This window comes from Saccostrea cucullata, unplaced genomic scaffold (genome assembly GCF_032062105.1).
Source record: "Saccostrea cucullata isolate Sc308-1 unplaced genomic scaffold, CSIRO_AGI_Scuc_v1 ctg13072, whole genome shotgun sequence".
Taxonomy (NCBI): Eukaryota; Metazoa; Mollusca; class Bivalvia; order Ostreida; family Ostreidae; genus Saccostrea; species Saccostrea cuccullata.
The window spans coordinates 2,962-14,568 of NW_026918642.1; the positions used below are offsets into that span (position 1 = coordinate 2,962).

General features: G+C 34.1%; 1 protein-coding gene across 1 annotated transcript; it reads left to right on the forward strand.

Annotated features, from left to right (window-relative positions):
* Nucleotides 1–1,819: 1,819 nt before the first annotated feature.
* Nucleotides 1,820–8,461, forward strand: LOC134268980 (uncharacterized; the record flags this gene model as incomplete). The annotated part of the gene is made up of 2 exons (XM_062751209.1): nt 1,820–3,040; nt 5,166–8,461. Coding segments are annotated over 2 exons (1,893 nt in total), but the record flags the coding sequence as incomplete, so codon positions are not given.
* Nucleotides 8,462–11,607: the final 3,146 nt, after the last annotated feature.

The window sequence follows — 11,607 nt, forward strand, 5'->3', positions numbered from 1 at the left end:
GGAAAAATGGGAAAGTAGAACGTTTCAGGGACTGTAGTCCTTTTATAATCTATAAAAACGCAAACAGTTTATAACACTATATATTCACTGGATTTTAGGCCGTATTCACTGAAGGGTCAATGCGCCTGCAACGGCATTGTAACATCACAATCAAAACATCAAACAACTTCGTAAACATAAGTTGCAACGGCCACAGCGAGCTACGTATCTGAGCAGGAAAACAATCATTCAAACCTATTTCAGGAATATTTTTTAACATTTGGACGTCTTACACATAGCGAAATTCAGAATGGACAAACACAGAAGTTACAAAAAGTAATCTGGAGATTTTTATTCATTTTCAAGAATGGAAGATTGCAAATGAAAATAGTGTCGTCATTCAGCCTTCAATGTCTTATCTCTTCAAATCCCGACTATATAATAAAACAATTATGGACTCTTTTGGTGTTGAATATGGTGTGTTATTCACCAGAAAAATATCTATATTGACCTCGGCTTTGCCTCGGTCAATAGGAACATTTTTCTGGTGAATAACAAACCATATTCAACACTAAAAGAGTCCATAATTGTATAATAAATGAAAATTTGGTGACATATTTAAAAAATCTTATCAAGAACCACTGGGCCAGGAAAGATGAAACTTATGGAGAAAGATCCTCAGGTGGTGTAGATTCAATTTGTTCAAATCATGACCCCCGGGGGTAGGGTGGGGCCAAAATGGACGACCAAAGTTTTACATAGCAATATATAGGAAAATTCTTTAAAAATCATCTGCTCAAGAATGACAAAGCCATAATTCATCTTATTTATATGGAAGCATCCTCAGGTGGTGTAGATTCAAGTTTGTTCAAATCATGACCCCAAGGGGTAGGGTGGGGCCAAAATGGCCGACCATAGTTTTACATAGAAATATATAGGAAAATTCTTTCAAAATCTTTTTCTCAAGAATGAAAAAGCCATAATTCATCATATTTATATGGAAGCATGTCCAGGTAGTGTAGATTCAAGTTTGTGCAAATCATGACCCCTGGGGGGAGGGTGGAGCCAAAATTGCTGACCAAAGTTTTCAATTGTGATGTTTATGACCCCGGGGTCAGGGATTCGTGTTGTAGGGCGGGCCTCTATTGATAATATAATGAAAATGCATTAGTTCTTTGAAAATCTTCTCTGCTCCAGGGTTTTATGCCAATGATCCAAGTATATATATTTATAATGAAGAAAGGTGCCCATAGCTAAATGGCAATTTTTTATGCCCCCATAGGTCGGAGGAGGGGAGATACATAGCCTGACAATAAATTAATGCTTTGAAATCTGCTCTTTGGTATTAAACAACCATTTTATGATTATATTTGCAAAATTTTGAAATATGTGGCCCCAGGGTTAAAAGTTCCTTTGGGTTGAGGTGCACAGCTGGTTGTTACATGATACTTAAGTGACCTATAAGGCCCATGGGCCTCATGTTTCTTAAAAGTTTCTAACGTCAGAAAAAGCATGATGAAGTCAAAGTTATGGAGCAATTTTTACCCAATGCATGTTTACTTCTGCGAGCAGCTTGGCAAAGTTAGTCAGATTAATAATAAGTTGCATCCTTAGCAAATGTTGATTCAAGTTTATTAGTCTGGTTATATTGTAATCCTTTGAGCGATGTGGGCCATTTATAGCTAGTAAATAGCCATAATATGGGATAAGAAATATTTAGAAATATAAAGATATATTTTTAATATTATAGTTTGGAATTCATAGGCCAATTAGACTTAGACTAGCTTTGTAGCTCATGGGCCTGATGTAGTGTTGTTAGACTATTTGTTTGCTTCTTCAGGAAATAGAGAAGTTCTTTGAAGACTTCTGGAATGCTGTGCCAGACGAGGACAGGGAATGGTTAAGTGAGTCTCTGAATGATCGTGATTATGCTGTGGGTCTAGTTGAACTAAATGATGAAACAAAGACAAAGCTGGAATTAATTAAAAAGTCCATAGTTGAACTATTTACAGAAGAGACCAATACAAAAATTGAAATACCTTCTTCATGGGCTTTAATGGAACAGTTATTATATGAAGGAGGGTGGAAAGTTTTGTCCCTTGAGGAAATTAGGAGGCTCAACTCATCCCTTCCTGATGAATACCAAATTAAAAGTGATGAGGAAATGTCTAGGTTTCTGAAGTGTTTCCATGACAATGGCATTCTTTTGTATTTTCAAGATGAGAAATTGAGGGAACATGCAGTACTAGACATTCAGTGGTTTGCCAAAGCTTTCAGTAAGATTATTGCTGATAAGAATCACATTAACAAAGACTGCAAAACAAGATTAATCAAAGAGTGGAAATCCTTTAACAAAACAGGAGAACTTAAAGATAAAGTGGTAAATGCACTATGGAAAGATGAACCCTTATATTTGACACACAAAATTGAAATTATGTCTTACATGGAGAAGCTTCAAATGCTGGTACCTTTGGAGTCCTCTGGGGCTGTATCAGAAGGTGGCATGTCATGGTATATCCCATGCATGAACAAAAAGCAGTTTCAAGCCAACTTTTGTGAAGATAAATGGGAATGCTCCTCCATTTTGTGCTATCGGTTCACTTCTTTTGCCATGTTTGTGTTCTACAGACTGGTAGCATATTGCATGGGGTTTCTGAAATGGAATGTTTCAAATGATGGAGATCATGAAGGAAGTTTATGTCTTTATCAAACAGCAGCAGTGTTTGATCACAATGAACACACTGTTGTTGTTGGCATATGTAATGATGAAATTCAAATGCAAGTGATGCAAATCAAACCATTGGCTATAAATAAAAAAGTATCAATTGAAATCGGAGGTTTCCTTGAAAATGCCATAGAAGAATTGACAGAAACTTTTATTGGCACAAACATTTTCCATAAAGGATTCAAATGCCAAAACATTATTTGTAATGAGAATGATGTATCTTTCACTCTTGAAAGCGAGCTCTCCAAAATCAAATCTGAAGAAATGCAGTGCAAGTGTCAACTTCTTGAAAGACATGTGATAAATGTTCAAAGGACTCTGGGTTTCTGGGAAAAGGTAATTACATTTGTATAATATATCATTACAAACCCGGTCCCAGCAAAAAATCGAATTGGTTGAATAATGTCAACGTATACGTGCCAGTATACGTGCCAATATACATAACTACATGTGACAAAAATATATAGATATCCAAATCGATATCACTTCTGAACTGAAAATAACACCATGATTTGATTACATTAAGGATAGATGATACAAACAAAAATGGATGCCTGGATATGTATATATTTTTTGGCCTATTTTCAATGAAAATGATGCATATAATAAATTTCTAAAAAATTAAGAAATTGTAAACCTTCTATGATGCTCAAAATTCTGCCTCTCTGAAACCATCCTTAATCTATAGAAATATTTTTCAAATTCCATTTTTGTGAAAATTTGAATGAAAAAAAATATAACTTAGCCGTGAAACTTGTTCTGTTTACTCAATAAAACTTGACTCAAATTGTTATGTTCAATTTTTTTTGACAAATATTTGTTTGTATCATGTGTCCATAATACTCGACGTAAGTCATTTTGGATAAAATCATTGTCACAAACAAATGAACATATATATTTAATAGGAAGAGTTCTGACTTCTGGTTCACAATGGTTATCACTATCTTGCATAATTTGTGTGAAATGAAATTTTAATTGATTAAGTTGGTATAGGTTAAAAATTTTGGGATTGAAAAATAATATGGCAAGTATTTTAAATTTGCACTACGCTGTAACATAATTTATCAGTCAACCAATTTAATCTTGACCAATATTATACACAAACTTTGAACATGTCTAGTTAGATCTATTAAATAAATGTTGTGACTTGGCACTTTGGCAAAGAAAAAAAAACAAAAAAGGGGAGCATTACAGTGATTTAGAGCGGTATGACAGAGTTGTTGAGAATGTGTTACAACGCACTATGCAAAATTACGCACTTTGAATTTTTTTTTTTGAAAGTGCGTTAAATTTGTCGTCGTTGTAAACTTTTCACATTTTCATCTTCTTCTCAAGAACCAGTGGGCAAATTTCAACCAAACTTGCTACAAAGTATCCTTGGGTAAAGAGGATTAAAGTTTGTTCAAATGAAGGGCTACGCTCTTTTCCAAGGGGAGATAATTATGAATTAGAAAAAAATTAATGGCATTTAAAAAAAATCTTCTTCTCAAGAACAAATAGGCCAGGAAAGACGAAACTCATGTGAATTCATCCTCAGGAAGTGTAGAATCAAATTTCTTCAAATCATGACCCCCGGGGGTAGGAAGGGGCCAAAATGGCCGATCATATTTTTACATAGGATTATTAAGGAAAAATCTTTAAAAATCTTCTTCTCAAGAACCAGTGAGACAGGAAAGATGAAACTCATGTGAAATCATCCTCAGGTAGTGTAGATTCAAACTTGTTCAAATCATGACACCCCCCCCCCAATGGGCCACCAAAGTTTTACATAGGAATAGATAGGGAAACCTTTTAAAATGTTCTTTTCAAGTACTTCAAAGCCATGATTAGTAATATTTATATGGAATCATCCTCAGGTAGTGTAGATTCTAGTTTGTTCAAATCATGATCCCCTGGGGGGGAGGGGTGTTAAAATTCAAGACCCCCCACCACCTCAGTAAACGTTTCAGTTCTGATCTGATCTGTGCTTTTTCTTAAACCGATGTGCTCAGGCCTGGGCCTCTTGTTTAATATTTATTATGTATTAATGTCCGCAGCATCATTTGTTTCAGAGTTGACACATAATTAATTTTTATCTTAACATAACATTTCCACTTTTTCTTAACCTTCCATGACCCTTTGTTCTTCGTTTCCACATTTAATTTAAAGCACGTGGCCTTTTAAGATGGACATCACCTCAACGTTATCTTGTTTGTTTGGGTATTGTTGACATGTTCTACAACGATGGGAAACCAGTTTAAATATTACTGATACAATCTTTTAATCTTTTGAAATTTTAAAGAGCAAAAAGAACTTTGTTAAATTTTTATATAATTTGTATAAAATACTTATAGAAACTATTGCACAGTCATAGATTTGCTTTGAGAACATGAAATAATCTTTAAGATATTTTGTTTTTTTGTTTGTATTTTTGATTCATTATATTCATTACAAATACTATACTAAACTGTTTTTTTTTCAGGGAAAGTTGGGTGATTCCAGCACTCTAAAGGCCTCTGCACAAGAGTTAGAAGGTAGAACTAGGTTTGCTAAACTTGGAATGGCAACAAATGATGTGTTGAATAAGGCATACAGAGATATTCTAGAATCAGAAGTACCTCCCTGCTATATTGAGAGCAAGGTGAATTCATTATCAAACAAAAAGAGAAGAGATCTGAAGTTGAACTCTGATCAAGAAGACCTTTTGATAAAAGCAAAAAATTCTGGATATAGTGATTTCGATATTTCATTAACATACAAGATGATAAGAAACATTTGTTCAACAATTCCTAAACCAACAAAAGGAGAATGGGGAAAAGAGCCTGCAACAGGAGAGGTGACTGTTGGTGACGATATCGAGAGAATTAGGTCAATACGAAATAGATTGACTGCGCATGTGAATTCAGCATCCACCCCCCAGACAGAATTTGATGACACTTGGTCGTCGATGTCAGATATCTGTCAGAGATTGGAGACTTTTACTGGAAAGAAATACTCAGATAACCTTAATGAAATTAAAAAGCTGACCTTGAGAAGGGAAGATGAGGATGCTATTATAAAGAATGTTAAAATGCAGGAAATCTTGGAGAAAATGAAATCCAATGTTCTCGAATTTGAAGAACTGCTCAAGCCTAAAGAAGGTTCTACTAATTAGGAGATCATAGATTGCCGTTTGGAATGCTTTATAATAATTTTCAGCTTTAAAGCTGAATTCACAAATAAATTTGAATATTTGGAATATTATTTTTCAAGGAATCTGATTTTCAGAACTGAGATTTCCTTCCTAATTGCAATATTTAGAACAATAAGTGGTTTCATGGGAGAATCACTAACTTTGAATTTGTAATGATTCAAATGATTTAGAATTTAATTGTGCCTGTAAAATACAAAAAAAGATCTTTTACTTTAAAAATTAATGAAGGTTATTCCTAAACTGTTTAAGAGAATGATGAGGTCAAATTTTGATACATGTATAACGTAGATCACTTAATTTTTGAGACACCTTATTTTCGCAAGATCATCATAGACTCTTGATTATAGAGACAAATTTTTCACGAATTGCGGTTATGCTCTAAATAATGTTAAGGAATGCTATTATACGCGAGAATAAAATTTTTGCGAGAAAACTGTCTCAGGTAATTACGTGAAAATAATGTTCTCACGAATAAACAATATTTTGGTACATCAACTTACAGTTTTTAAGGTATAAATACATGTCGTTATTTGTAACTGTTTTGATTATTCTTCATTTTATCTTAATTGGCGGAAAAAAGTCATAAAATTTTCAGAATTTAATATGTACGAGAGGCATTCAATATTTTTGGTCCCTGATGTTTTTCATTACAAATAAGATCACTCGATAAAGAATTTTGACGTCCATGAACAAATATATCCTTTACTGAGTTTGTGTCAAAATTTTGAACAAGTCCGTGCACTCTAAATCACAGACTTGCAATTGGAGCTGGCCAACCCAAATACACTGGACATCCATCATGGGTTAAACACGAAGTGTTGAGTCACCTAAAATAAGAAGCTATATTCTTGCTCGTTGTGTCATTTGGTTTAGAATGAAATGAAATATATGAATAAATTGTTCGGATATATGGTGGATCTGTTCTTTTAAAAAAGACAGTTTACAAATGGGTTAGCAAGTTTAAGAATGGTAGAACAGATGTTTTAGACGACAAACATTCAGGAAGACAACCAAGAGAAGTAACCAAAAGAAATGCTTCCAAATCCGTAATATTCTTAAGAAAAAAGCGCGACTTACAGTCAAGGAAATAGCAAGATGTGTAGTAATTTCAACGGGTAGTATTTTTACCAATTTAAAATCTAAATTAAAGTGCCTTAAGATTTGCGCAAGATGGATTCCCCTTATACTTACCAAAACTCAAAAGAAGAATCGTTTACAAAAATGACAAAAACTTCGGAAAATGTTTACAGATATGGACACTAGGAAGCTTAGTAAGATTGTCACAGGTGACGAAACGTGGATCAACTTTTTCCAGGCAAAAAGAAAAGTTAAAAACCAGGTCTGGATTGGAAAGAAAATGAATTAAGACGCTTAAATTGCAAAAAGAACCCAGACTTCAAAGAAAGCTTCATGTGCAATATGTTTCATCTCAAATGGTTTGGTATTACAATATGCTGTCCCACATGGCAGAGGTGTCACGGAAAAATGTATTGCACACTTCCTAGACTATAAAAATTGTACAAAAATACCGCCAAATACAGGATTGAGAGGAATTACACTTCTGCATGACTATGCTACAGCCCATAGAGCAAAAGTTACTCGAGACTACCTAGAGCGTCACAAAGTTATCGAGCTTCCGCCTCTTGCATATTCACCTGATCTTTCTCCTTGTGACTTTTCTCTTTTCCAAAAGTAAAGGAAGCTCTCTATGGAAGGCGTTTTCAATCGGGATAAGCACTGGGATCAGCCATTTTTCAGTATTTAAGGGTTATACCACAAAGCACTTACAAAAAAAAATTGTTTTTGACTAGATTAAATGACTTCAACTCTGTATTAAAAATAACGGACATTACCTTGAAGGAATGCAATATATAATTTAAGCTTTCATTTTGTTTTTGTTGCTCTAATATATATGGTTGGGACAAAAAATATTGAACACCCCTCCCATGAATTAAGGGAATAATGATAGTGAGCATGCCAGCTCGGTGCATTTTGTTCATTATTCCCCTAATTGATTGTTTAAAATTTGTTTGTATTTCTCTCCAATGGTGCATTTGTACATAAATATAACTTGTGTATGTTTTTTTTATTGTAAATATCTTGCATTTTAGATGAAGAAAAAAATATCATTGCAATGATTTTGTAAAATCTACAAGTACAAACTTTTGTATGGAAAGCCAACGGGTTCAAAATTCCAACTCTGTATTTCCTAAGATGTACACATGTAAACCAGAATTTGTAAATTGTATATCTTAGTTTAATAATTTGTGAATTATTCTTTCACAATTTATTAATTGTAAATTTTCCAGCAGAATTTGAAAATGGTAAAAATGTAAATACACTCAAGTAATATCAATGATCACGTGTAATTCGTGACTTGTGATTTGTCAACTTATGAAATGTACATTCGTGATTGTAATTATGCAAGGTTGCGTATTTAGATGAAAGGCGGCGCTATAAAGGTTGCAAGTCATTTCGCCCCTAAGCTAAAAAAGATTCTTAACCAACTGAGTTTTGTAATATGCATGCACAGAATGCCTTCTACCTCTTTAGCTGTTTACAAATTAGATTTAATTAAGTTAAGATTTCAAAAGAATGGGGATCACAGAGGGATTAGCTCTCTGAATATATTACGGCAGATGCGGATCTCGGGATATTTTTTTTAAATGGTGCAATTAAGGTGCACCCCTGTCAAAATATATTTCAAACCAACATTTCTTAGACAAGCAATAAAATAACTTATTGTTGTGTGTATGTGTGAGGGTGTGTGTGGGTTGGTGTGGGTCCAAAGTAATTTCCTATGTGCTCCAGCCTTCAATATATACATTTAATAACTCTGTTCATTCTGGGGGAGGGGGGATCCAAAGCCTCCCTCTAAATCCACGCACGAGAGGTTCCGAGGGAATAGAACCCAAGCTTTTACATTCCCCTCAAACAAAGTTTGGAGGGCATATAGCAATCAGTTTGCCCATCTGTCTGTCTGTCTGTTTGTCTGTGCAAAAGTGTCCGGTCAATATCTTTCTTACGGAGGAACATTAGAAACTACTACTCCACACAAAGATTGCCCATGACCTAAGGGTGTGTTATGACCTTGACCAAAGGTCATATGGGAAAGTTCAAGGTCACTGGAAGAAAAATTTCATTATTCAAGTCTGGTTAATATCATTCTTATGGTTAAATTTGGAAGGTTTTCATTTCACACAAAGATTGCTTATGACCTTAGGATGTGTCATGACCATGACCCAAGGTCATTTTGGAAAGTTCAAGGTCACTGGAAGAAAAAGTTCATAATTTGTGTCTGATCCGTATATTTCGTCTATTTTTTATTAGGCTGTGCCTTCATTTCTTTTTTAGTCATTAAATTAATTTATAAAAGTTTCATCCGGCTTTCTTTATATTTTTGCCTAGTAGGACGTATTCATCATCATAGGTGTCCTTTAAACCATGTTTTGTGTAGGGCAGCAACGAACCTTCCACACTCTTGCCTATCCTGGGCCAGTCGAGTCAATGATCCTCAGGTTTGGTGGATTGCTGGACGTATTGGGGAAATGATTAAATTGTTCAGCAACGAATTAACCTGCCACCGGTATAGAGCCTCTTTTCGTCTTAATAATAGGTGTTAGCATAATGCAACCTTGCATAATTTACAAATCACGAAAGTACAATTAACATTTCACAAGTCGACAAATCGTGAGTCTACAAATTTTGCGAGAGGAAAGACAAAACTTGCATTTCACATTTTATGCTTGTCAAATTACGCTTGGATGTATATAGTTCAAACAAAAAAAAATTGTGAAAGAACAATCGAAGGATTATGCAATTAAGATTTACAATTTACAAATTCAGGTTTACATGTTTACCTTTTGAAAATTACAGAGGTGGAATTTTGAACTCTTTGGCTTTCCATGGTTTGAAATCCTTCTTTTATAGGACAGTACGTGTTGGAAGTTTTAAAGGAGTTTTTATTAGTTCTCTTTGTTACATATAAAAGTTGCTACAAACACACTTGTTTACAAGTGCCTGTCAAATTACTAATTATGTAATGCATAGTAGTATTTTTCAAATACATATTTGCGACCATACTGTGGCGTTGGTGGCAATATTTATTTGTTTATCATGTTTATGTATTATACCGAATTCCAATTAAGATTAATGTACTTACAGTATTAAATGTATATATTGTATGCAATATTGAATATATGTATAAAATTGATTAAGTTCATACTTTAACGACATACCGTACCTACTGATAACTTTTCAAGATATTCTTAATTTAAGATTATAGTGCCATCAGATGTTCTTAGACAAAAAAAGCAGGATGCATTACCAGAAGTTTTTGGAAGATATCAAATTATGAAAATTTTTGCAATATTCAAAGAAAAATTTATAAACATTACAAGACGTAAATTCCAGATTTTTTTCCCCATCAAAATTCGTTTTAGAAGAGGTGTACAAATCCATATATATATAGACATTAAAAGTATTGCACATAGTTCCTTCATTTAGTCGAACTCTTCAACTCCAGGGAAAAACCCATGGCCAATCATATTCAAACTACGTTGCTTATGACCTTAACATAAATGATGTGTTTAACTGTCGTGAATGATAGATCTGCAGAGGCCTGATCAGCAGAGCAAACATTCACGAGCGCTCTCAAAAATACTTTATACTTCCAACAGAAATGTTCGCACGCGCCTGCGAACGTTTGTTCTGCTGAACAGACTTCTGGGTTACCGTGATGACCTTTATGTCTGAAAAATGAATAGTGAATATTAGTCTTAGAGCCTTAATCCTTATAATGGCAATACACAAATCATGGCTACAGAACAGATTCATGATTGCTATTGTTCTTCATTATAATACTTGAGAAATTTTAATAAAAATTATGATCTACTTGCAGAATTTATAGAATAATATTCGAAGTCAGAATTTTATAATCCTTTTGAGTTCTTGTATTTAAAACTGTGTAGGAGACAAAATAAGATGTTTTAGTATTGGAAATAAGTATACAACAAAGTTTCATTTGAAAACTGCATTTCTCTGAGTACATATGAATCCAGCTGATGGAGGAAACATTGTCTCATAAATCATCTAAGCCCCAGCTTTCTTGGTGGTTGCTACAATAATTATTTTAAAAAATGAATCAAATTCCTATTTTACATTAACTTAGACACTTTTTGAAAATTATGCAGCTCAGAAGTTCTTGTTCCTAATATCTGAAAATATTCTCCAAAATTAAATTTATATATTTGTTTTCCTTTTTTTGTTTACCCGCCACCTATTTTGTCATTCAACGACTATTTTTGAAAAATAAAAAGTTTGCACTATACAATTTTCGTATTTTGACTTCAATACCTCACAACTGTTCACGGTACATGTACAAGTAGGCAGAGCGCTTACTTCGTGATTGGAAGTCATAAGTTGAATCTCGGCCGCGGCTGACCTAAGTCGATAAAATTGTAGGAGCTGTTCCTTCGACATGCACTCGGCACTCTGAAGTGAAAGTTGCGAGTCCTTTGGATGGGATCATAAACCATAAAAATCGTGGCCCTGTGTCAGGGCAGGCGTTGGCACGATCAAGGTCCTTCACCGCTCAGTGACTGTAAGTGCTGAGTTAAGTCCCTTACCGATATTATGGTTACCTCCCTATATGAGTGAAGCATTCTTGAATGGGACATAAAACTACAAACATACATACAATCAATCAATTGGTCTCCAATCAAAACATTCC